General features: G+C 39.7%; 1 protein-coding gene across 4 annotated transcripts; it reads left to right on the top strand.

Moving 5' to 3' along the window:
• Positions 1 to 5,215: 5,215 nt before the first annotated feature.
• LOC113024533 (lysophosphatidic acid receptor 2-like) lies at positions 5,216 to 26,906 on the top strand. Of its 4 annotated transcripts, none has more exons than XM_026171710.1 (6): positions 5,216 to 5,373; positions 16,404 to 16,870; positions 17,280 to 17,774; positions 19,707 to 19,966; positions 25,294 to 25,413; positions 25,569 to 26,906. In XM_026171710.1, the coding sequence occupies exons 2-5, from the start codon at positions 16,624 to 16,626 to the stop codon at positions 25,390 to 25,392; spliced, it is 1,101 nt and encodes a 366-aa protein (XP_026027495.1). In that variant the 5' UTR covers positions 5,216 to 5,373; positions 16,404 to 16,623; the 3' UTR covers positions 25,393 to 25,413; positions 25,569 to 26,906. The 4 variants fall into 4 exon arrangements, with proteins under 4 accessions (XP_026027495.1, XP_026027493.1, XP_026027497.1 ...); XM_026171708.1 differs by having other exon boundaries at positions 5,217 to 5,665; XM_026171712.1 differs by lacking the exon at positions 5,216 to 5,373 and adding an exon at positions 15,941 to 16,050.
• Positions 26,907 to 27,106: the final 200 nt, after the last annotated feature.

Genomic DNA, 27,106 nt, shown 5'->3' with positions numbered 1-27,106 from the left:
CACACACACACACACACACACACACACACACACACACACTGGCTGAAAAGGTCTACACCCTCCTCGATAAATCTCTCTCAAGCATGTCTGCTGTCTTTGCCAGGTTGTTGTCTTGGGATCGACACAACCTTTCCTTTTTCCGCCTCTTCCTCCATCCTGTTCTAAATAGAGCTCCTCTTTTCTTTCTCTTTTTTTCCTGCTTGGATATTTTTAGCAACACAGGGCTCGTTTCCAAGTAACCTTTTGGCCTTGCTTTTGCATTACCTGATGATACCTAAACGGCACTGGCACATAGCATGTAGCCCAGAAAAGCTAAACCAAAGTTCATATTTCATATTTCTCTAGCCTTGTCTTTGAAAAAGTAATTACAGCTTGGCGTTTTCCGTACAAAAAAGGACACAACAGTGAGGTAACACTAAACATCTGCACAAAAGATTTAGGATCATTCATTTTACAAATATCACCAATCAAAACCACACGATGATACCCTGAACACCAGTGCCAGGGCTAGAAAACCAACAAAAAATGTTTAAAGGAGGAGAAACAAAGCAGTTACGAGCAAAAAACAGTAGTTGGAACTAAATTACAATGGAAATGTACACTCTCAAATATAGCAAAGTTTTTGATAGAAATGTTTGAATTTCTTCCTTCATTACACAGAAACAGAAAGCCTATTTTTCAGGAGGAGACTCTAAATGTTGGAGGCAATGTGGGGATCAGGAGGCTAACCGCTGGAATATGGAATATTTTGGGGATGTCTGGTGATGAGGTCCGTACTAAAGAAACAGGCAGAGCAAGTAATACTGCTCTGCCCATAGTTTCCACTTTATTCTTAGGAAATGTAGATTTTCAGACAAGATGACCACATTAATATATATTTAGTATTCTGATGTATCTGTTGTGCAGGGCCACGGGTCAGATTTGAACCCGGGCCGGCCGCTCTCAGCCATGTGGGCGCCCACTCAACACGCTGACCTATACCAGTGCCCCAATGTGTTTATGTTATCGCTTCCAAATTGTATAAAGTTCCCATAATCTAGTAAAAATCTATCGGTGGTGGAAGGTAAAACATTGTACTAGTTCTGCTACTTGCCTTGTAAACATAAACAAGGGTTGGTCTCATGTCTCAAACAACTTTATTCACATGCAGACCACTGAGATTAAAAATTTCCCCTTTCTGTAAAGTGCACATGACCAGCTTGTGACAAGAACATGAGTGACGGTGATTTCAATGCACTAAATCAAAAGTTAAACAGCTGACAACCACTGATGATTTCACATGAAGTCCTCTTTCGTGCTGTCCTGTTGAAAGCTTTAGGAATATTTGGTGAATTAATTCAGTGCCACGTTACCACCAGACACATGGTTATGCATATCATTTTTAATGGATACCAGGATATCTATATTGATATGGTAATGTGTTAGGCACAAAAGAATGTTGGGTTGTTTGATAGAAATGAAAATCATCAAGTTACAGAAGGCTGAACCACATCAGCGCATGTTCCTAATTAGACAACGGATGGTGTCCTGGGGGAGCTCCGCCCAGATCTGGATAAGAGCGCCAATAAGCTCCAGGACAGTCTGAGGTGCCTCGGATGAAACAAAGCATAATGTCCCAGAGATGCTCTGGGACCAAGGGTCCAAGGGTTTCATCCCAATACGTTATGGCAGGAGTGCTGTTACTTAGTCTACGTGTCCCTCAATGGATATGTTTCCCCAGACAATCAATTACAAACTGGTCAAACTGGTCATACTGAACGATGTTAAGCAATAAAATGTTCTCCATGGTGTCTCCAGACTCTTTCACACCTGTCACAGGGGTGAAAAGCACAGGATGCCAATGGTGAACCTCCAGATAAAGACTTCCACCATGAGCATTCATCCTACATTAAAGCAATTTCTAAACAATTAAAGTACAGAAGTTCTATTTTTCACTATCCTCTACAGAAAGTTCTCTTTTTTACCCAATGTGTCCACAGTATGAAATTTCCACAGGAAACTTTCTGTGAATTCACAAAAACGTCCTGTTTAAAGTCCAAAAAGTCACACTGACAGATTTCTTTCATTAACTCCAGCAGCGTTTGTACTGTTGTTATGTATAAAAACATACTGTTGAAACCTCTTTTTCTTATGTTAAGATATTGCAGGGGTTAAATGCATGGTTACATTTCTTTACACTGTGTGAAAGGGGAGTTTCACTGTTACGGCCCCAAAATACAAAATTAGTTAAACAGCCTCGGTTTAGACTATAATAAACACAATACTGGCTGAAATCCACACTTTATCTGCAAAACAGTTTATACCTCATCAAAAAACTGTATGAAAAGCACAAAACATCCAATCAGGTCGCCCTCCCTCTGGATTCCCCAGCTCTCCATATCCTAAAAGATTACCACTCTGAGATTGGTTGCTTTTTATTGGTTACCGGCACAGAATTGCTATTATCACTGCAGAGCTGAAGAGCCAAGAGATCTTACAGGATATGTGCGATAATCACATTTCCCCAAAATTTCAATCAGCTGTGAATGAATCTTATTGCTGAATTTGTGAGACAAGCCCTGTTTTCTTGCCACTGTTTAATGTCCACTTACCAGGAAATCTGCTGTAAAACATAACTCATAGTGCAGTAACACAAAATTTCAACCATTAAATTTAATATCATACTGCTCTGGCCTGCTGGTAACCTTGGCCTGCTCTGTGTTACACCATAATATTAGAGATTTGTTAGAGTTTGCACACTGTCAAACAGGTGCGGAAGAAACAGACGGCAATCGGCATCCTTTTCTCTATGACTACGGCATACCCAGCCTCCGGCCAGCTGCCTCTGACACTGGGAGGAAATAAGGAAATGGAGGAGCCCAATACAGCTAACTGGAAACTGTGAGTGCTGGAACAACCACACACTGGACACACATTGTGAAATGCAACCCGCCTAATAAGGAAAGCAGATTGAACATGCTGAAGAAACATGTCTGAACCATTTCTCACATCCTAACCAACCACAAAGTGGGTCACTGGTGTAAACAGGAAGGGGTATTCAATTTGCCATGTGTCTTCTGTCTCTGTCTTTGTGCAGTCTTTCTTTTAGTTCCTCCTTATCTTTTCCCTTCTTTATTCTCATCTTATTTTCATTATAAGGTTGTTTGTACTTTTGATAGTCCCTCTGGAGCACCAAAAAAATTAATGCAGTGATCCTCAGTGCAAACAATTGATCTTCAGCTATACGTTCGCCTAGTCTACTCCTAAACAGCAGAAGACATTCTGACACTCTTTAGTCAGTTTCGGGCATTAAGCCAGAAACATACACTTAACCTGTTAGCCCACTTGTGTACGTGGAGGTTTCTGTGCTCATTATAACTGTACAAAACAGAAACTTGAGGTAATCCAAGGTACCATTTTTTTACTTGAATACTTTTTTATTAGATTAACTGAGAGGTCAAAGGAAGTATGATCTGCGCCCAATGTGCTCATGCAAAGTTTAAGGCGGGATGCTAATCCACAGACTGTATAAAAAAGCGCTACTAAAGGCCTCATTTTGAGGCCTCGAGGTTTTGCAGATATGAAACATGAACGTAGACCCTGTGACATCATCCAGTGGTTTTGTACTCCATATTTTGAAGGGTTTCAAAAACCAGAAATTTCAAAACTTCTACTTTCAAAGAGTTTGAGTGCTAAGTTTTTAGCTAACCCTAGCATGTAACACTAGCAATATATGGATGTAGCGGTCGACATCCATATATTGTATGGGTGTGACACACACACTGCAACACACACCTGCTAATTAGTGTTAACTAACAGCAATTCCTGGAATTTCACTCACCAAAACTAAAGCACCAACTTCCTGGACCAATATCACAAACACAAGCGAGAGTTCCAGCTCAATTATAAAGGTGAGGCCTAGCAGACACTGCAAGTCAAAGTAGTCAATCAAAGTGGCCAGCACGCAAATGTTAAGCCTTGGTAAGCATTAAAAAGGTGAGCTTTTAAAAAAAATCCCATCCTGTGTGGTTTTTACGAAGTACAAATTAGCACCAAATACTTTGGGGGCCTTTTTGGGGTGTTCTTTTGGAGCCAGCCTCAAGTGGTCATCAGAGGAACTGCAGTTTTTTTTTGCCACTTCCACTTTGGCCAAATTTGCAGTTATAGATTTGAGACTGAGTAAATATACAACATGCATATGACTTCCCATACGGTAACAAAATATATTTTGAAATATATTTTGAAATACATTTCAAAATATATTTCAAAATACAATTGAAAATTAATTAAAAATCTTTTCATATATTTCAGTCAAAGAAAACACATTCACATATAACAACTGAGAATCTTTATTTGATATCTAAAACAAACATAGCATATAAATCAAGCTAGGAACATACATTATACAACATTATTCTTATAACATGCTTAAACATGCTTAAACATTCTAAAATTATATACATATAATATCATTAGTTAATCATTAAGCGTGTAATCATTAGTTATTATTAATCTCTGGCTCTCTTTCACAGTGTGCATTTTGTCCTGTTGGAACAAATGAAAAAAAAAACTGAATTGAAACTGATCAACAAAGTAATTGAGAAAGATCAAAAATAATAAACTAATTCACAAAGGAAGAAAAAAAATCAGAGGAACTCAGCTGTCTTGGTTGCAAAGATTGACTGAGGTTTACACAGCTTTAATTACTTTGAGCCTTTACTACTACAATACATCAGACGTGACAGACACATCCAGCCTTAAAGCTCACTACAAACCACGTGATCATTTACAGTTCACCTGCTACTTTAGTTTATATCAGGGGTGTCAAACATAAGGCCCAGGTGCCAAAATCAGCTCAGCAGAGACTACAATGTGGCCCACTGAAAAGCTTTGCTTTTATTATTATTATTATTATTATTATTATTATTAATGTGAAAGAGGGAATAGAATTTAAACTTTTAACTGTTTCTGTCGTACGTTTCACAGGTTTTTCTATTGATTAATTATGCCAGAAACGTTTCTGCAAATGTTCCACTATAGAAAAAACATTATGAACAAGCTACCTGAACTTGTGTAATTTTACACATTGCAGTTGTTTTTCTTACATGAAGATATCTCGGGTATTATGATGTAAAATTAGCTCCACATCCCTGGTTTTTATCTGCCGCCTGAGTAGCGTCCTTGCCCACTCTGTCAATCACTCTGACGCTCCGCTCTCATTGGCTGACATGCCCCACCGCCAGCCAAACAGGGTGGATACCAAAAACGCGCAGGTTGGCAGAAGGAACGACCAAAAAGCTCCAAGCTGCTCGTTTAGTAGAACGAGTTGGAACAAACGAGGGAGCGGCTGCCGCGCCTTGTGTACGCCTCCTGGGACAGAGTTACTGCGCACAGGTAACAAATGCTAAGCCCACCGGAAGCGAAACAAAAGTTCGAGTAAAGATGACGCAGAAGACCGAGCGTATTTAACTTTGTGAGACTCAAAAGTAAAAGGTGGACTTGAGCCTCGATAGAAACAGAAAAAACCCCATATCATAGTAGTTTTTTCGGCCCTCTGTTTTTGTGGGGTTTTTCCTTTTTTTTCACTTTTGCTTTGTGAGCTGGGGAGGAGTTCTCAGGTGCGAAAACAAGCAAAGATCTAACCTGGATAACTATACCTGCTGGAGGCGTTCACAGACGACTAAAGGTGAGTTCAAACTCGTCTCCCGCTCCACATTCACACTTCTTCTGTATTAAAAAAAATTCAGCGGAGGGCGACGAGTTTGAAATGCGCGCCCGGGGAGAAGAGAAATGTTTGTACGGTGCTTCATTGTTTCCTCCGTGCGGAGGTCGCGACTCCCGTGAGCGTGCGAAGGTATCTGCGCGGAAGGAGTCTGGAGCTCATTACCTTACGGAGAAGCAGCCGTTCCCTTTTTTCTTTTTAATGCAGCTAAGCAGTTTTGCCACGCTTACTACGAGGGCAGTGTTAACTTTCTTCCAAAGTAAAACAACCATTTTTCTTCCCTCTGCCTTTATTTTCCCGGATATCTACACAGCACACTGCATATGCAAATAGAAAAGGAAAGAAAACGCCAAACGCACATTTACAGCACAGGTGTCGCCTACAGGAAAACAGCCCTGCAATAAAGTTAAACTGTTCCGTCTGTGGACACAGTGTTACGGCGTGTTCACTTCACAGAGTTAGTGTTGAGTTTACAGTAAGTCCCAAAAAGCGAAAGCAGCAAATCTGCATACGAAAAGCTTCACTTCAGGACCAGAGTACTGAGACAAAGTAAAACTGTATCTGTGCCTCTTCATAAACCACCATAAAGTTAACATCTCTGGTCTGCTTATTTTCTGATCCATCGCTCATTTGTACACTCTAACAAGGTGTCAGAAAGTATTAAACCTTTCTTTTTTTTCCTGTTTAGTTTGACTAAGTTATTTTGGAGGGAGGGCTGTTCACATTATTCAATTCAGAGGTATAGAAAAAGCACTGATTTGTTTTTGTACTGAGTTTGAACGGCTGTGTCAGTGTTCATATGAAAGATGTGACAGGACAAACCTTATTTTGTGAATGTTAAATGGACTGGTTCTTGTATAGTGCTTTTCTACTCTACTCAAGCACTTTATTACACCTGGCCTGTCAGCTGAGGTTTGAATTGACATGACATGCTAATGATCACTGCATCGAAAGCATGTTTTTCACAAGTTAAAAAGAAAACGCCAAAAGAAACAAACCTATTGAATCCCAGTCTTAAACATGCAGTAAACACACACCACCTCAAACTTGTATATACATTTTAAATGACATTCCTGATCCAGTCTCACTATTTATGCATATCAGCAGTGCATGTCCTCTGTCTTTATTACAAGATATTCACTTGGGCTTTAAAAACAAACAAAAATAAGATTACAGGAAATGCTAATTATGGGAATGAAGATTTAAAGAAAAACAAGGGTTAAGGGGGGGGGGGGGGTTAAAAACAGCTTAAGTTTTAAAAGTGAAACAAAGACTGGATCAGTCATATCAGGAGAAACAAGCAGCTGTCTGTGCGTGTGTCTGGGTGATTAAAGTGCTAAAGGTAATCTCCATATAGGTGACACATGGTGCGTGGTGTCAATACTTCACAGTAGAAGAGAGGGGGTCCTGTGGAGAGAAGTACAATCTCAGTTTTACCTGGAATCAGAGGTCACAAACACAATCAATTGTGTCTGCCTACACCGTCGTATTGGTTTCAGCTATTGTGGGGGTGCATGCATTTCCTAGTACTGTTTCCTATTCTAAAGAAAGGCTGGCTGAAGTCAATAAGCTAAGACTCTTTCTTTAGGGAGAAAGAGGGCAACACTGAGGGGAGGAGGGAGAAAAGGCCTTGGGTGTGGCTCCCCTGGTAATGACCAGTTTCCATTCAAACCGGTGTTTACTGATCCCGTCGAGTCCTTTCACGCACAAACACAGACACACGATGCATGAAAACTCACAGGCTGCGCGCACACACACACACACAGTGGTCAAGTTTAGAGGAATGCGCAAAAGTCTTAATTAGGCGTGCAGGAAATGCTGTAATTGAATGTTAGCCGGTGGTGACAGTTGGTTGGTCTTTGTTCTAATGCAAGCTGGTTTGTTGTCGTGAACTTGTGTGTTCAGGTCACAAGTATCAGTTGTAAACCCACTAAGACAACAGAAAATGTGGGAAGGGGAAACTGCTAAATGTATGTGTGAATGGAGGGGGAGGGTATGAGACTGTAACCCACAACTTCCTAACATCAGCTTCTTTCTCCTTTTCACATGTCAAGTATTTGTTTGGCATACGTACTCGTATGCCTAACGATTTTCGGTGTGTGTTCAGAACTGTAGCTGCTGTTACAGCTTAAGCTCGACTTAAGCTGACCAAGTTTTACTTTTGGTCTTTAGAGTGAGCCTGTAATAATACTTTATTTTTGTAGTGTTTATCAGATAATTGTATTATCTTTATGTAGTAATAATAATAATAATAATAATAATAAAAATTTCAACATAAAGTGCATTTTTATTTTCTTAAAAAAGGCAGAAACAAAAGGTTATTTGACCAGCTTCACCTTTAAACTCCGAGTAACCTTAGCCAGCATTCTTTTGTAAATTAAGCTAAAACAGTGATCATCAAACACTTTAGTGCAAAAAACAACAAACTCATTGGACTCACAATACCTCCATGCTTATTTATTGTCTGTCTCTTTCAGCCAGTTATTTAGACAAACTAGCCTGTTCACATTTTCAGAGCTCAAGGCAGATCTCTCTTTTTTGTTACTATGTATTTTGCAAGTGAGAACAGTCTCTCCCATGGGACAGAAGTGGCAGGACTAACCAAATACTTGCAGACCAGGACTGACATCTGTGGGTAGGTCCCTGCTCGACTGGAACACAGGGCTCATCTGAATCAGTAGCACACTTTCTAACCCCCTGTCTTCTACCACTGATACTAGTCTACAGTCAAGAGAATTTGTAAGTTTGTCTGATGTTGACTTAGTAATTTTGGTCCTGAAGCCAGTCATTTCATCAAGTTTGGCCTGCCGACAACTTTTGTTGGTACTCAAACTGCTAACTCTAACAGCTCCCACAGTTTCTGTGCTGCATTTAGATGGTGCCATAAAGTTAAAGTGCTTCAGTGCTATGCAAACTCTGTTTGCACAAAACCACGCTTTTATCAAGGCTTCTGTTGGATAGACTGTAGAAATGAAATTTGCCTTCGTTCAGTCCTAGCAACACGCTTTCTTCTGATTCTGCTGGGTTTTTTTTGGGGGGGGGGTTTTTTGTAGCTGTGTGTGTCACTGTAATCGGTATACCAGGAAATCATGCGTTAACAAAAGTTCCCCTTTGCTTGAAATGTAAAGTGCGATTAAATATGTTAATTTTTTTTCACACAATGTTTTTTCAAATGAATCACAATTAACGCATTAAATTCCCACCCCTAATTTTTACATTCTTGAACATTCGTCCAGAAGTTTGACATAAAAGGACAAAAGTAGTCACGTGTGAATGAGTACCATTACTGAGTATATATTTTAAAATGTTTTTTTTTTTTTTTAAAAGTCTTAATGACCACATGGGAAAATATGTATTCCCTGACCGGTTGTCAAGTAGTTGCTGGAGGTTGCTGGCTAACACTAGGAACAAGAACCTTCTTGTTATTGCTTTGATCGTTAGCTGACTGCAGTGTTCACCTTTACGCCACGTTCCAAATTATAATGCAAATTGTGTTTAAGTGTCATAAAGATTAAATACGTTGTTGTTCAAATAAACCCATGGATGGAATCATGTCTCAGAGCTCTTTGGATGATTGAAATCAATCTTGGACACCTATGATTATTAGTTTGCCAGGTGAGCCCAATTAAAGGAAAAACTACTAAAGAAGGATGTTCCACATTATTAAGCAGACCACCATTTTCAAGCAATATAGGAAAGAAAAAGGATATTTCACAAAAACTTAAGTGTGATCACCATAATGTTCAGAGATTTGTGGCTGAGTCAGAACACACATGGGTTCGTGCAGATAAAGGGACAATGATGAAGGTTTCTGCCAGACAAATACGTCAGATTAAGAGAGCAGCTGCTAAAAGGCCGTTACAAAGCAGCAAACTCATATTTGAAGCTGCTGGTGCCTCTGGAGCCCTGCGAACATCAAGGTGTAGGATCCTCCAGAGACTTGCAATTGTGCATAAACCTTATATTTGGCCACCCCTAACCAATGCTCACAAGCTGAAACAGCTGCAGTGGGCCTCGAACTACAAGAAGACTAGTTTTCAAACAGTCTTGTTCACTGATGAGTGCAGTGCAACCCTGGATGGTCCAGATGGATGCAGTGGTGGATGGTTGGTGGACGGCCACCATGTCTCAACAAGGCTGCAACGTCAGCAAGGAGGTGGTGGAGTGTTTTGAGCCGGAATCACAGGGAGAGAGCTGGTCGGCCCCTTTTGGGTCCCTGAAGGTGTGAAAATGACCTCTGCAAAGTATGTGGAGTTTCTGACTGACCACTTTCTTCCATGGTAGAAAGAGAAGAACTGTGCCTTCTGCAACAAAACCATCTTCATGCAAGACAATGCACCATCTTATGCTACAAGGAATACCTCTGCATCATTGGCTGCTATCGGCATAAAAAGAGAGAAGCTCATGGTGTGACCCCCAGTCTTCCCTGAACTCAACCCTATTGAGAACCTTTGGAGCATCCTCAAAAAAAAAAAAATTGAGTGTGGGATGCAGTTCACATCCAAACAGCAGCTCTGGGAGGCTATTCTGACATCCTGCAAAGACATTCAAGTAGAAACTTTCCAAAAACTTGCAAGTTCCATGGATGCAAGAATTGTAAAACTGCTATCAAATAAGGGGTCCTATGTTAATATATAACTTGACCTCTTAAGATGTTTTTGATTGAAATAGCTTTTGATTTCAGTAAAATTGATCTACTAATGCTGCAAATTCAACAAATGACCATTTTCAGTTCTCTACAACCTATAAAATGTTTCAAAACTCTGTGCGTAATAATTTGGAACAGTGCATTTTAAGTTTTTTATTTTTGAGAAACGTACTGTTTTCATTGGCAGTTTTGTTGAGTAACATTTGAATTATACTCTAATGGTTGATGACTCAAAAATTATGCCAATCGGCCAACCACGCTAAAGCCATTGTCATATGTCCGTTATTAGACTGCGGGATAGTAACACTTACTTTTTAAATGTACAGGGAGTGCAGAATTGTTAGGCAAGTTGTATTTTTGAGGAATAATTTTATTATTGAACAACAACCATGTTCTCAATGAACCCAAAAAACTCATTAATACCAAAGCTGAATGTTTGTGGAAGTAGTTTAGTTTTTTAGTTTTAGCTATTTTAGGGGGATATCTGTGTGTGCAGGTGACTATTACTGTGCATAATTATTAGGCAACTTAACAAAAAACAAATATACCCATTTCAATTATTTATTTTTACCAGTGAAACTAATATAACATCTCCACATTCACAAATATACATTTCTGACATTCAAAAACAAAACAAAAACCAATCAGCGACCAATATAGCCACCTTTCTTTGCAAGGACACTCAAAAGCCTGCCATCCATGGATTCTGTCAGTGTTTGGATCTGTTCACCATCAACATTGCAGCAGCAACCACAGCCTCCCAGACACTGTTCAGAGAGGTGTACTGTTTTCCCTCCTTGTAAATCTCACATTTGATGATGGACCACAGGTTCTCAATGGGGTTCAGATCAGGTGAACAAGGTGGCCATGTCATTAGTTTTTCTTCTTTTATACCCTTTCTTGCCAGCCACGCTGTGGAGTACTTGGACGCGTGTGATGGAGCATTGTCCTGCATGAAAATCATGTTTTTCTTGAAGGATGCAGACTTCTTCCTGTACCACTGCTTGAAGAAGGTGTCTTCCAGAAACTGGCAGTAGGACTGGGAGTTGAGCTTGACTCCATCCTCAACCCGAAAAGGCCCCACAAGCTCATCTTTGATGATACCAGCCCAAACCAGTACTCCACCTCCACCTTGCTGGCGTCTGAGTCGGACTGGAGCTCTCTGCCCTTTACCAATCCAGCCACGGGCCCATCCATCTGGCCCATCAAGACTCACTCTCATTTCATCAGTCCATAAAACCTTAGAAAAACCAGTCTTGAGATATTTCTTGGCCCAGTCTTGACGTTTCAGCTTGTGTGTCTTGTTCAGTGGTGGTCGTCTTTCAGCCTTTCTTACCTTGGCCATGTCTCTGAGTATTGCACACCTTGTGCTTTTGGGCACTCCAGTGATGTTGCAGCTCTGAAATATGGCCAAACTGGTGGCAAGTGGCATCTTGGCAGCTGCACGCTTGACTTTTCTCAGTTCATGGGCAGTTATTTTGCGCCTTGGTTTTTCCACACGCTTCTTGCGACCCTGTTGACTATTTTGAATGAAACGCTTGATTGTTCGATGATCACGCTTCAGAAGCTTTGCAATTTTGAGACTGCTGCATCCCTCTGCAAGATATCTCACTATTTTTGACTTTTCTGAGCCTGTCAAGTCCTTCTTTTGACCCATTTTGCCAAAGGAAAGGACGTTGCCTAATAATTATGCACACCTGATATAGGGTGTTGATGTCATTAGACCACACCCCTTCTCATTACAGAGATGCACATCACCTAATATGCTTAATTGGTAGTAGGCTTTCGAGCCTATACAGCTTGGAGTAAGACAACATGCATGAAGAGGATGATGTGGACAAAATACTCATTTGCCTAATAATTCTGCACTCCCTGTATTCTGTTTGATGTTTCAGCCGTCTAATGTGCAGTCCAGCAGCTTTTGAAACAACCAGCACTGAGCATTCATGCTACAGTAAAATGACCAGTTTTAAAATGTTTATATTTTTAACAAATCTAAGTAATATTTTGCAGCATTAACTTCCTGTCTTACAAGATATGACAGTGTTGCAGTTTCCGGTAAATTTCAACATTTCTATTATCACCATTTTCCCATCATCTGATAACTTTTTTTTTTTTTTTTTTTTTTTAAATTTGAACATGCAGACAGTCTGAAGAGGAAAGCCCAGCTTATAAGATGAAGTTGATATCCGCCGTTGCATGTTATCTCCAATGAGGGTTTTAGACTTTGCTGAGCCAGCTAACATTGTGTTGAGCTAACCTTTATGTACCCGTCTACAACCTAGACCAGAGTTGCTGCAACAGATTTACTATTATTTCTCAATTTGTGTGAGTAGCAAGCTCTTATTAGTGCATCAGTTTGATATTTTGGGAAATGACACAAAAAGTCTGGCCATTAAACTGTCCTACATACAAAAAAGTGTTAAATCTTATTTTTACACTTTACATCAGATGAGACAACACGGTTTGTTGGTGAGCATTAGCAGTGTGCCTTTAGCTTCACTTTTACAGTACAGAAGTATTATCAACTTAGTGGTATTTTTTTTAGTTACCTAATTCTGAAAATGCTGTCAGTTTCCTTTTAGGCAGCAAGTTTTTTATTTTTATTATTTGTCTACCAGATATTCACTCTCGCCAACTTGAGGCAGACTATTCAGTAACTTCTCACTGACTAGTCACTTACTTTGTGTGTCCTCTGTATAACCTTGGTCACATAGCAGCATGTCTGTTGTGCCTAAAACGGTGTAGAAAATGCGATGAGCACTTCAGTTGTGGCACATCATGTGACAGCAGCTGCTTAGTGCAGCTTAAGATGCACTTTGCACTGAAGCGTTGTGGTTTTGTGCTTTTTTTGAAATAGGAAAATACAAATTCGCAGAACTGTCAGCCGTAGTGCTCAAGGTGCCTTCTGAAATCAAGGTATGTTTGCAGGTGAAACTTAAATGGCAGTTGGACATCTAATTATGACTTAAGAGCTCGTCTTTTTATTAATATCTTTGGCTCAATGCACATGTAAACATTTCGATGTCAATTGCAGACTAATGTTGGGCTTTTACAAACAGAGTTGGCCAATGTGATTATGCATTTAAAATAAGGAGTGGACTTGTCCACTTAGTACAATGGGTAAAATTAAAGTATGACTTTAAAACACAAATCCAACAACGAGAACTTTTTTTTTTTTTTTTTTTTTTTAAAGCTGCAGCTGCTGGTCGTATGTAGTCGAGGTAGTATTGCATTCATAAAGGGAATAGCATCCTTCTTACCTTCCTGTTGCTCGCCACAAATTTGTGATGTTGTTCGGTGAGTTTCAGACACATTCCCATGCACACCACTGTTTCACTACTTTTAACCATTTGGATCCTTCCACATTCTGTCACCACAGGGATAGAATGTGGAAAGGCTTTTTTTTTCTTTTTTAATTTCCTCACCTGTTTTAATTTGTTGCCTCGATCAAAAATTGAACCCTCTTTCCTGCAGTGGTCTCATCCATCACTTCATTTCCAACCTGTGACGTTTGCACTCCCGCTGCATTTCTCACATTTTTAATTTGGCATTTCTTTCCACACATCCTTGGTAGGAGAACGGGTCACTAAGGGTGTGTGTGTGTGTGTGTGTGTGTGTGTTTGGATTAAGATTGAGTTACATAGCTGGATTGTGTAATTGTGAGGTGTGTCTCTTCTGCAGGGAGCAGCTCTGCTGTTTCCATTGTTGGGAGAGTTGAACTTGGAACTGACGGCACTGCGGTGTTGTCGTGCAGTGCTGCGTTTCACAGGAGAGTGGAGACTGTGCGAGGTTGTGCTGCTGACTCAACAATAAGAGCACACTGTGCAGCATGTACAGGTTTACCCTAAATAAGGGCTTAGTCAGTTGTTGGCTGCGTTTTGATCTGGGCTGTGTTTGGTTTCAGTTACAATCATTTAAAGCCTTGCCTGTTCTTGTTGTGACATGTCAGATAGGAGTTACTCAGTCGTAGTATATGAACGTAGTGTATAACGTTGCTTTTCTTACAAATCAAGGTTTTCTGGCTTGTACAGGGCAAAGTTACTTACGATGTGATTCTGTGGTAAATGTATAGATCCTTATTTCTATTTTTTGCCAAAAAAAAGCTAACAACCTTTTCGTTGGGGCTTCAAACCTTAACCTTAAAGCTTACGTGCTGGAGACGGTTCAGTAGCTAAGGATGCGTTAGATAAGTTGATTAATCAGATAGTTAATGCAAGAAATGCCACTCACGTATTTCAACAAAGCTGATTAGATGTGCACGTAGTCTGAGATGTTCTGAACAACAACAACAAAAAAGTGATGCGACTCGCTTCCAGCAATTACTTCTCTGATAATGTAAATTGATTTCAGTTCAATTGAACAGGAAAATAGTTGCAGTGCACTCAAACTTATTTTCTGCAGCACGACACTGAAGCATCAGAGGACTGAAAGGGGAGGTGACCTGTTTATCCACAGCTTGCGTGGGGGCAAATCTTGCATACTGCTTTATCTTTGTTGGCTGGGTCAACTTTATTATCGCAGCTTAGCCCTGTTTGGGAACAGCGTTATCTTTCTAGGATTATAAAATAAGTGTGTGTTCGGAAACTGCCCTCTGAGTGCATGCTTTGTAGTGCATTGTAATAAGTCATGTCAACATGTCTGCATTAGTTTAACAGGAAGAAGAGCCTCTGTATTTTTGATAATATTGGAACGTCACATGTCAGGATAATCTATTTAGATGCTGCCTTCAGTACATAGATTTGATGAAGGTTAGTGGCGTTAATAAAGTGCTCATTTGTATTGGTGCAAAGTCAGTTTGAACTTGCTGCCCTACCTTTTCACTGTGAAAGAATATAACGGCAAAAAGCAGGATGTTTTCTTTTCTTTAAACGCTCAGTAGGGGTGTTTAGTTTATTTAGGTGATTTTAATGAATTATTTATTGATACCTTACAATTTTCATTCCATATTAGGTATCACATTTTGTTTGGCCACTAGATACAAAAAGCTTTTCTGGTGATTTAACCCCAACCTGGGGGGGGGGGAGTCCAGTGCTTTTACCGCTATAGTGCTGTATATCTCTGTACAAGGGCGTCTAGAAATGGTTTGTTCGCACTGGTGTTTGACTCTGTTAAGACAGCGCAAATGCATAGATGTTCTGACTGTAATTTGAGCTTGACCTGTGATGGACGGCAACACCGGGATAAGCTACAAGGGACAAAAGCCACAGCTATTTTGCATGATAAACATATTTGTCACTGTTTTCCAGTAATAGTCTGATTTATAGCCATAGTAAAATGCCCCTGTTAACATCTATAATTGTCCTTTGTGCAGAGCAGACCAAAGTAAAGTAGTTTGGCCATAATGCACAGAACCACATATGGATAAAAACCAAACATGTATTTGCTCAAACGCGGTGGTGGTGGAGTTGTGTTGATTTATTTTTTTTTTTTAGATGTGGACACCTTGCAGTTCCCGAGTTGACCACGTACTCATCAGTATACCAAAGTATTCTAGAGTCAAATGTGAGGTCATATGACAGCCAGCACTGAGTGATGCAACCGCACAATGATCCCAAGCACAGCCGGTTACTTTTGTTGGAAAAGGAAAAAAGAATCGAGGTGTCGCAATGGTTCAGTCAAAGTCCAGACCTCAACCTGACCGGGAATTAAAGAGAGCGGAAATGACTGCCTGCAAGCTGCAATGAACTGAAACAACCATGTAAAGAAATTCCTACACTGTGATGTGAGAGACTAATAAAGTAAAATGGCAAATCATGACTTTAAGTTATAAGGTCTACTTAGTATTTACCTCATCTTTAGACCTGGTAAATACTTGGTTATTTTGTCATCCAAATATTGCTTTACTTCCTTCTTACCTTAATCTTGTCAAACTATATTATTTTAAATGTTTATTCTCTAAATGCTAAAAATTTTAAGTTAAATATTTGCTGTCTATGTTGGATATCATTTCACTATGACCAGTTTCTGTAGTTTGTTAATAAATGCTTATCACTGATTTTGAACTGTTATGCATAATTTAATGTTTGCTCAAACTTACTACTTTTTCTCCAGAATGTAGATGTGCATCCAGAGAAGTCCCCAGGCTTTCAGACGTCTGGATAACTCCAGTCCTCACCTGCACAGCTAATGGCATGCCGATCTCCAAACCTCCCAATGTGGCAAGTGTCAGTGGTGCCCTAATCCTCCTCCTTCTACTCTGCGTCTGCAACACCACCCTACTCTTTCTACTCATCAACGTTTTTCTCATCCCACACCCCGCTCACGCCTCAGGATGGGTAACATAACCGGTACCTGCCATGACAATGAGACCATCGACTTTTTCTACAACAACAGTGGAAAAGCCATTAATACTCAATGGAAAAAGCGTGACGTTCTTATTGTCACGCTGGGCTTGATTGTTTGCTTCATTGTTATTTTTTCCAACTTTTTGGTAGTAGCGGCCATTTTCAAAAACAGACGGTTTCACTTTCCCATCTACTACTTGTTGGGTAATATGGCTTTGGCAGACCTTTTTGCAGGTAAATTTTTTTCCATTTATTTTTGTAAAACCATTTGTGAAATAACTTAAGTTCACAGAAAACCCTTCACAAAGAGAAAGTAGAGCAAAATAGAAACACATTCTCACAGTTGTTTCCATTGAAAAGCAACAGTGATCTCTTAAACGCAAACCATGAATGCCAAGTTGGGGATTCTTGGACAGTCAGGCAACCTTTTGAGTTTGATTTAATAGTACTCCTGACTATTTCAACTAAGTTTGTACTGATCACAGCGATAGCATGTTACCGCGATGAGTCTCTGACATCCTCATATTTCATGTAAAGATTGTTCATTGTCCTGCTCTGGTAACAACGATAGACTCTACTCAGAATGTAACAGTGTAAATAGTTTACCTCTGTTTAAAAGATCTCCTCACTTTCCTCCTCCTAGGTTTTGCGTATCTCCACATGATGTTTCATACTGGTCCCTGGACTATAAAGCTATCACCGAACCAGTGGTTTACTCGTCAGGGGTTGATAAATACCAGCCTGACAGCCTCGGTCCTCAACCTCCTATTCGTGGCTGTGGAGCGCCACCAGACTATCTTCAACGTCCAGCTACACAGCAGCATGAGCACTCGGCGTGTTTTCATAGTCATGCTGTTAATTTGGCTGGTGGCAATAATCATGGGCCTCGTTCCCCAAATGGGTTGGAACTGCACGTGCCATCTAAGTGAATGCTCCACCATGGCACCGCTATACCACCGCAGCTTCCTGATATTCTGGGCCGTTCTTAACTTGATGACCTTCTCCATCATGGTGGCCGTATATACCCGGATCTTTCTTTATGTGAGGCACAAGGGCAGGCAGATGTCACAGCACACTTCGACGACAAGACAGAGAGAAACCATGATGAACCTGATGAAGACAGTCTCCATGATCCTGGGTAAGGGAGTGCACACAATACATATCAAGTCAAATAGTTATGTTTGGGAGATAACTTTGCGTTTTTAGCTTCATTTAAAAACATCACGCTAACAGAAAAGCTTTTGAAGAACCCAAAATGATGATAAAGCGTGTGCCGACCTCAGCACGGCAGCCAGGCCGGTTCCTGTTACCTGTTCACTGCTTTTGAACAGGTAAAAAAAGCAGCGATGAGCAGTCAGGCTGCATCCTCCATTTCTACCTGTTCATGTTTCTACAGTAGAATCACCATGGAGATCACTTTAAAATATCTTTGAACTGGTTTTCAGATTTTCTTTGTGTTGCTTATTTTGTGAAAACACTAAAAGAAAGCTCTTACATGTGTACTCATTAGGACAGGGATTTGTGTCAGTGCATTGCACTGTAGCCTAAGGTTTGTATTGTTAACTGGTAATTATGAGAATGCATTATGGACTAACATGAAAATAATAATAACAAGTTTTAGACTGCTCTCTGGCAAGTAATTACCGTAATATATATTGTAGAGTGTCTACCTTACAATATGAAATGAAACGCCTTGAAGGTGACTGTGATTTGGTGCTATATAAATACATTGAATTACTTTTGAGAAAATAATGGGGTGTGTGTGTGCTGAACATTTGTTGTGAAGGACTCACAACCAACCAACCAAAACATTCCAAATGATGTGATGCTAATTCACTCCCGAATATTAAAAATCTCTGTGTGCAAGGGACGAGGCTGAAAATCACTGACCTGTAAATCAGTTCAGTTTGTTCTCACGCTTAACTCTGTCACAGTGTAGACACCAGTCTGTCCTCTGCTTCACTCAACACACTGACATACTTGAAGTAGCAACTTGGAGTGAGCATTCAAACTATTTCTGGATGAAAACCACAGCTTCAGATTTGGAGGTGTAGATTCTCATCCTGATCACTTTGCAATCAACTGCAAACTATCACAGTGCAAGCTGAAGGTCACCACCTGATGGCCAACACAACAGCATCTGTGAAAGGCAGAGATGAGATCCTGAGACAACCATGGCTGTGCCTGGAAATTCTATTGATGATAAAAATTATGAACACTAAGTGTACATAATTTAAGTGACTAAGTGATCGCAGTGCAAACCATTGCCATCTACTGAATTCTACTGAAAGTTTAGTTGGAGAAAGTTGCAGAGGATAAAGTTTCCCGGGAAACGTTTATCTTGATCAAACACAGCCAGCCTTCTCGGCCCGTGCAAGCTCGTCTCTTTTCTTGTCTGTTCCTGTAAAAATAGGCTTTACACACACATTACCTCCTCTCTTCCTGGTACTGATTTCTTCTTATTTTCTAATCTAGTCTTTCTCCTTTGCTGCTCTACTCTCACTGTCTCATTCTGATTTATTTTGATTTCAATTAAATTCCTCCAAATTTACCCCCCCCCCCCCCCCCCCCCAAAAAAAGAAAAAAAAAGAAAACACCAAACAAAAAAAACCCCACAAGTGTTTGTCCCGTCACTCAGCAGCCAGGATTCAGTTGCTCTGGCATGTAAGGAAGTTGAGGAAAAGCCAGAGCATGTCCTGACAGGGAGCTGCATAGTTTTGTTAGCATGACAGAAAACTGCTCGTTTCTGCCTGCATGACACTGCTGACAATTTGTACCTGCGAGCAACATCATCAAGACAGTGAGGACATTTCCTCATTTTATCATTCTGAGAGACACATAAAGCCACTATGCACCTGAGTGTGTGGTCTCACATCCTTTAACTGTTTTTGCAGCTGGTAGTTTTGCATATATTAGTGCTGAGCATGCTACCAAAGTCTGCAGATATTATACAGAACAGACTACTGAACTGGCTAATCTGTGTGGTGTGTGTGTTCCCTCATATGCTTCCCCCTACCCTTAGAAATTAACAGAGTTGTAAAGAATTTCTTTCTCCCCCCTGACTCTGTAGGCTGCTTTGTGGTCTGCTGGACACCCGCACTGGTTGTGCTGCTGCTCGATGGTCTGAACTGTGACAGGAGTTTGGTGCTAGGCCCCGAGAAATACTGTCTGGTGCTGGCAGAGTGCAACTCCTTCGTCAACCCCATCATCTACTGCTTCAGGGACCAAGACATGAGGAGGACCTTCAAGGAGATCCTGTGCTGCAACTGGTCTCAGAGGCACAAGAACAGAGGCTTCTCTGAAGTTAAATTTCACACCGTGGAGCAAGAGGTACTGTCCGAGAGCAATGGAATCAATGACAGCAATCACAATCAAAACAAGCACATGCTCTAAGGACTGTTTATGATTTTAGGCCACTTGGTATCATGCTGACTGTAGTCAGATGATCTGTCCATCTAAATATTTTGAGAGAGATGTGCGACAGCAGCGTAGCTGAATGTGGCTCGTTGTTGTTTTGTTTTTTTTTGTTTTTTTTTATCTATCTATATATCCATTAGGGGTGCAACGATACACAAAATTCACGGTTCGGTTCGATACTTTGGTGTCACGGTTCGATATTTTTTCAATACAAAAAAATGTTCATGCTTTTTTAATTTGTCATTTATTAAAATTCTAAATGTATATTTTAACTCAAACGTACAGTTTTTAAATTTAATGTTGCTGAAACAACAAAGGGATAAAATAATAAATCTATCTGATCGAGAAATCACTCATCTTTGGAAAAAGAGAGTTTATTACAGAGAAATGGCTCTTTCCAAAATAAAAGCTATACTATACGCTTCTTCTGGGCTATATTCTCAGCAGCATATTAAACATATCAGGTCCCCATAAGGAGAATCCTGTGCTAACGGCTGTCTAAATGATTCGGGTAAAGTTTGTAGCATGAGTGCTTGTTGTTTTTGTCTGCTTCCACTTGTCTTTGCACTAGGATGATGTCGACGTAAATGTGCGGTCATATTAATTTTGTTCCCACTAGTGCTGTCAGCACTAGTGGGAACTGGAATGACGTTAACGCCACAACACGGCAAATCTCCGTTAACGAGCTACCGCGGATCGCCCCGTGTGTGGGGCTGGCGCAAACTGCACTAACGCAGTAGTTCCCACCCATGTAATTGAGCATTGCGTGGCACATCCGACATACTGTTTTACTTTTGTCCATGACGCGCTTACCTTCAGGGTCATACTTCACATGAAGACCAAAATAGTTCCAAAGGCCAGATCTGACTGAGGGTGGGGGAGGTTCAATTTGCCATGTTGCAACGAGCTTAGCTTCTGTCTTGCTAGCTTGCGCTGCGCTCAGTGGATCTGCGCTCGACAGTGCAGCCTAGGCGGAATAGTTGAACGCAGATCCACTGAGCTCCCAACACAGACAGTATCGTAAGAAGAAAAGTTGATAAAATAAATTAAAAATTTTGTATTGTTCGATACATATGTGTACCGAACCGAAAGCACTGTATCGAACGGTTCAATATCGATATGAGTATCGTTGCACCCCTAATATCCATATAGATAGATAGATAGATAGATAGATATTTGTTGTTTAATTTCCTGAATGTCATGCCTGCAAAAAGTCCAGTTTGTGCCAGGTTTTCAGTCTATATACACACAGTTTACACACTGCATCCAGTAGTTTCATCCATCTGTCAGTGAGACCTGGCAAATCGGCAACATGCGACACAAATCAGGGAAGAGCAGACACAGCTAGTCTTTGCGCAGGCTGGCTGATCAGTTAGGTGTCCGATGTTTTTGTTTGTTTTTATTCTTATTGTCACTTCAGTGCTTCTTACTGCAAAGAGCTGAAAAGACTCGTTAATTAATTACTTATATGTAAAATGTTGCAGAACCTCTCAACATCTCCCTCCAGTTAAAATTGAACAACAGGTTAGAAGCAGTTTGATCAGAGCCAGCTGCATAAAACTGTAAATGCAGCATGCAGGGATAGTCTGTAAAGTGCTTCACATTACTGTCTCCACTCAGTTATACTGAGAACTTGGGTTGCGGAAAGATAACTTTTTAATTATTATTAGTATTATTGTTGTTGTGGCTTACTTTTTCCTTTTTTTTTTTTTTTTTTTTTTTTGGTGCATATTTTGGGGAAGTTTCTATTAGGAAAAATCACGTATCTTCACTGTAGTGCTCACTTCCCCAGTCAAAGCCTTTGTGCTGTTTTTTCTTTTTTCATATATTCAGCTGAGAGCTTGTCTATGGTTGTATTATGTGAAAATTGTATTAGTCTTTAGAAGTGCACCAGAAGCCACAAGCATGGCGTTAATGTGCACTTTGCATACATGTGAGTTATTGTGTTCTTGTCTGTCTGAGCGATTGTAAACAAATGTGCTTTTTTTGTTGCGCTGTAGTATCAGTGTTGACTGGTCCAAGAGATGGTTTAGTTCATGGCGATTGGTCACATCACAGCATTTATTGAGGCGTAAACAAACACTGCACTTGTAGAATTTCTTTTAGTAAGGATGTGAGAAAAAACACATTCAGAGAAAACCTCCAACAGAGGTCCAAAACACAGAACTCATTCAACACAGTGACTTTGTGTCAAATGTTCCATAACTTAAACTTTGATATTCTACAATGTTTCTTTTTTTAATTATTATTATTTTTTAATCTAGGATCTGTTGGTTGTGTGCTTCTTTCAGTTCTTGTTTCTCACACTTTAATCCTGCCACTAAATTCTCTGTGTGGATTTGTGGCAGACTGTGTCAGTCAGTAATGTGGAAACTGGTAAAGCAAATGGCCTTTCTGTTTCTGTTCAGCTCACAGCTGCAGACTCGTCACCATCATTCAGAAATCCCCCACTTCTTTTGTGTGTGCGCGTTGCACCTGGCCAAATCAGACTAAACTATGATTTATGTGGGGTCTTGTTTGCGACTGCTTTGCATTTACCTTCCGTTTCACTGTCAAATGTAAGCCGACTTTGCTAACTTTGGTATTAAATCTGAAAACGTGCGACATCTAAACCCATGCTCGAATGTGTACCGCACGTGTTGAGAGAGTACACACTGCTGTGTGATGCTGTTGATGGAGGAGGTCAAGAGCTGAAGAGTTGACAAGTGGGTGGAAGCTGGGAAGAAAGAGGCACACAGCCAAAGAGCGATGAAAGTTTTTGAATGCGAGCTAAAGACAGAAACAACAGGGCTGCAAAAATGTTATGTTGAGTTTGTTCATTGTTCAGTTGACTCTACAAAATGTTGGGAAAACTAAAGATTTACCTAAATAGCTACACAGTGCTGTAGGCAGTTTTTCTGTGTAAAAACAAAATTCAAAAATTAAGACGCAAACATAATTCACAAATTGACACTTAAAGTATTTTGTGAAGGGGAAAAAAAGGAAAAAAAACCTCTGTCACTGTAAATGAGATACATGACCTTTTTTTTTTTTTTTAATATTCAAAACATTTCATTTATTCTACAGACAGGCACAATTAAACCCAACGTTTAGCTTCATCATTATTAGGATTTTTATGCGTGATATCTGTTTGTAGACTTATATAATTGTATGTAATTATACATGTATATTGCATATTGAGGTAGGATCAAATGAGTTTACCTTTAAGTCTGTACCAACCCTTTCTTTGTCTCATTATTGTTTAAAGTGCATTTTGTTGTTATAGTCAACATAGTCATGTTCAAAATAAATCAATCATTCCGTGAAAAAAAATAAAATAAAGTATTTTGTAAATAGCCACTTTATTAGCCACTTAGCATGCTAATTAACTGCCACCAGTAGGGACATTACTGTATAAGCGTTCCTGTGTGTCAGTAGTGCTGAAATAAGCGTCTTTGACTGGATGTCTTATAGGAGTGCCAAAAATTATATTAATAATTGTTGATCATGCTGAAATTCTGTCTCAACATCTGTTAAACATGGACACTAAAACAAAATTGAAAAATAAAACAGGCAAACATGTATTCTGATAGATTTTAAGTTGCTACAATGATTTTAGACAGACTTTCAGGCTATTGGTGCAATTAACTGCACAGCAAGTCATGCTAGTTGTTAGATTATTCCATTCAAAAGTCCACCAACACAACTTTTTTTTTTTTTTTTTTTTTTTAATTTAAATTTGGAGTCTTTGCGGACTTACTGTCTTGGAATTGGCGTCAAGTGTCCATTTGAAGAACTGCAGTTTTTGGCACTTCGGCACTGACTTTATTTTTGCGTCACAAAGTTTGTTGCTTAGTAAGAAACTCCTAGCCCTAACCCTAACCCTCCCATTTAGGTTTCTGATTTGCCGTCGTTAATATTTAAGCTCGATATCGCAAACTTCAAAGCTTAGAATTACGGTTTGAACCTTCAGTTCTGTCTTAACCTGTTCAAAATTTGGTTGTGTATGCGCAAAACATCTGTGTTCACACTGTGTCCCATCATTCATGTAGAATAAAGGCCACAAATATAATTCCATGCATATGCACTTTTATCCAGCCACCAAATTTTCCAGGCCAACTTTTTAACCGAAGGTCAAGGAGTGACCTTCACATAGCTCCTCAAAATCCCAATCAGTGAGGTTAAATCACCTCTCTGCCTTATGCTATAAACAGATTTGGTAATTACCCAAATGCCTGGAATTATCCTGTTGCCTGATGCAACTATTACTCTAGTTTATGCTGACCGTAACATTTCTGTGTCCTGCGTGCACTTCATTAATCCATGTGTTTTGTAGCTCATGTTGTGGTAGTGTTTAAACCAGTCCAGATGTGTGTTGGTGGTTAGCGGGTCATGCTTCTTGCCACATTTCCTCTGACTTGTTACTCTGGCATGTGTGTTCAAAGAATACATTCTCGGTACAGAGGAAGTGCTGCAAGGAGTGTGTTATCTTGTTAGTGTGCACATGCATTCTTGAGTGAGAAATAATTCACAGAAACATTGTCTTTGTTTTTTTTGGGGGGGGGGGACATAAAGATCAAAGAGAGGCATTTGGGCCACTGAAAGGAAGTTGCATCTTTAATAGAGCGCGTTAACTGTAAGCGCTCTCAAAGAGCACAGCATTGTGTCTGTTTATACATATATATCCTAATTATACCTCTTGTCATTTAGATTTTAATTGAATCAAAGTTTTAACCGATTGTTATATTATAGGCGTACTTTTTTGTTTTTGTTTTTTCCTTGGTGTTGTTCCAGCAATTCAGGAAGTTTTTTACGTGATTTTTGGGCTTTTTTTGTTTTGTTTTAAATTTTGTACATTGTTACAACTAATAAGAATAAATGCACCATCTGTGTACGTCTGCAATTTGTTTGGTCGTGTGTGTGTCTGTTGCTTTGCGGTAACTGCTGAAATTTGCAATTTAGAAACATGGCAGGTCGTGTGGAAACGCTCCTTTGGGTATGAACATGAAATTCATCTCTTTCTAACTGCTTGTTTGTTTGTGGGTTTTATTTTTTATTTTTTGCTAGTTTTCATATGACTAACCCACCCACCTCCCCCCTCTCTATTTTTCACATTCTCCCCGTTGCATCTAATCCCCATTTCTTATCATTGTCATGATTTTTTTTTTTGTTAATAATTTTTAAACCCTTCACCCTCCTGGTTCTTTGACCTCATTTTCAGTTTCTCACACTCTTGTCTGTTTCTCCACCTTTGTCTCTAGAATGGTAAGTCTCGTATCCCCAAGGCGAAAGAGAGGAGCAACGGGGCGCCTCTCATCCGTGCCAGCTCAGAGGACATCCCTGCAAGTCTGATTAACTGAGACCAGCTGAGAAATTTCGAGGCATGCACACATACATATCTAAGTGAACTTATCTGTGTATGTACACAAAAATGAGCCTTGAGCTGGTTCTTCAAGGATTATGTAGATTTTTTTTTTTTTTTTTTTTTTTTTTTTTTTTTTATGTAAAGGGTTTTACCTCTGCTGTGGGTTTACAGTTTCTGCAGCTACTGGTAGAAGAGATACACTCTTTGGCTGGAAGCTTCATAACAGCAGCTTGATCTTCTCATTTAAACACAAGCCCGCCATCAACACCTCCCCTGCACAGACGCGTACACATTGTTGGGATCACTTGGACAACATGGGAGACACACGTGAGAGTTTCCTGTTGAGACATGAGTGACTCGGCAGTTTTTTGTTGTTTTTTTTGTTTGTTTTTTTTTTTGGTTTTTTTTTCCCCTCAGTGACAACAGTGATGGAAGAGCAACACCTGGAAAGCTACACAGCAGACCGTGGAATAAATGTGTGAAAATGTGCAATCATAAAGAATGCGCTCTGTGCTTTAGTTATGAGCCACACAAGAGTAGTTTGCTGGCTACTCTTAGCTTAAGTTAATGTGATCCAAGTTGTTACCACTAGTGCAGTAAGTCCTCCTTAATAAATTCCGGGGTGTTTATTTAATTGCATGACCAGAAAGCTGTGTGTGTGTGTGTGTGTGTGTGTGTGAGAGAGAGAGAATGTGAATAAAATACTAGAAACACGACTTTTATAACGTGGATTGATTTAAAAAGTAAACAGTAAAGTCCTGGAGGATGGATTTTATTGGCCTGTGTTATTTTGAGTAAACAGTCAGCTGTTGTGTATGCAGATATAGTTTCAGACAGGGGCCCAATGGCCACTCTGAGGGCATTAATAAGTATTTTAGTAACATTAAAGTTATAGATTAATCAGGTTTGATATTTTTAAACTAGTTCAAAGATTTAAAACTATTTTAGTGGGTTTCTTACACTTTTTGTCCAATCAGCAGCACCTTTTTTTTTTTTTTTTTTTTTTCTTGCTAACATTTGTAGATGGTGTTCCTGTCACAAATGTTATATGGATTGTTGTTGTTTTTAAATCCCTCAAGGTATACGTGCCTGTTATGACGCACAGTTTTCGTTTTCTTTTATTCGTCAAAATGAGCGCCGTGCCTTGTAAATCTACAGCCAGTGAAAAATGTGGTTACAAATGTTGCGTTTCTTTTTAATATACAGCCAGTGTGATATAAGAATGAGATGCAAGTTGTTGTTTTTATTTATAGTTTTTTTTTTTCCACTCACTGCATGCTGCTTGTGTTTGCATAATGTAAATTGTCTCTGCTCAGTGGAAACAATGTTCACTTACAATGTTTGTCATAGAAATATACAACTTAAATTTGCAATGACATTGTAATGGTTGATATTGTAACAGTATTCAGTAGTAATTTACGGGGGGATGAAGCCCATCATTTGTCAGCAGGATGATAATCCACAAATGTTTTTATTGCTGAGTAAAGTGAGTAAAGCTTTTGAGTAAAATATTGCAGCTGATTAATATTGATTTTTGGGAGAAACTGACATGTTTAAAAGAACCGTTGACGGCTGTAACATGTTTTCTGCCATTATAATCTGCTCTCTGAGTGATGCCATTTAAAAACGTGTATCTTGCTGACTGTGGCCTGTTTACAGAGTTGTCACGTCTTCCTTCCAGATTGGAGGCGGTTGTTATCTGTTTGCAG

The sequence above is a fragment of the Astatotilapia calliptera genome, chromosome 6 (genome assembly GCF_900246225.1).
Source record: "Astatotilapia calliptera chromosome 6, fAstCal1.2, whole genome shotgun sequence".
Classification (NCBI taxonomy): Eukaryota; Metazoa; Chordata; class Actinopteri; order Cichliformes; family Cichlidae; genus Astatotilapia; species Astatotilapia calliptera.
This window is presented reverse-complemented; position numbering and strand designations above follow the sequence as displayed.

Bases quoted from the DNA above. Each gene is read 5' to 3' on its own strand.
- LOC113024533 (XM_026171710.1), top strand. From the start codon at position 16,624: ATGGGTAACATAACCGGTACCTGCCATGACAATGAGACCATCGACTTT. The intron at 17,775-19,706 runs GTAAGGGAGTGC...CTGACTCTGTAG, and splicing joins GACAGTCTCCATGATCCTGG to GCTGCTTTGTGGTCTGCTGG. The intron at 19,967-25,293 runs GTACTGTCCGAG...CTTTGTCTCTAG, and splicing joins TTCACACCGTGGAGCAAGAG to AATGGTAAGTCTCGTATCCC.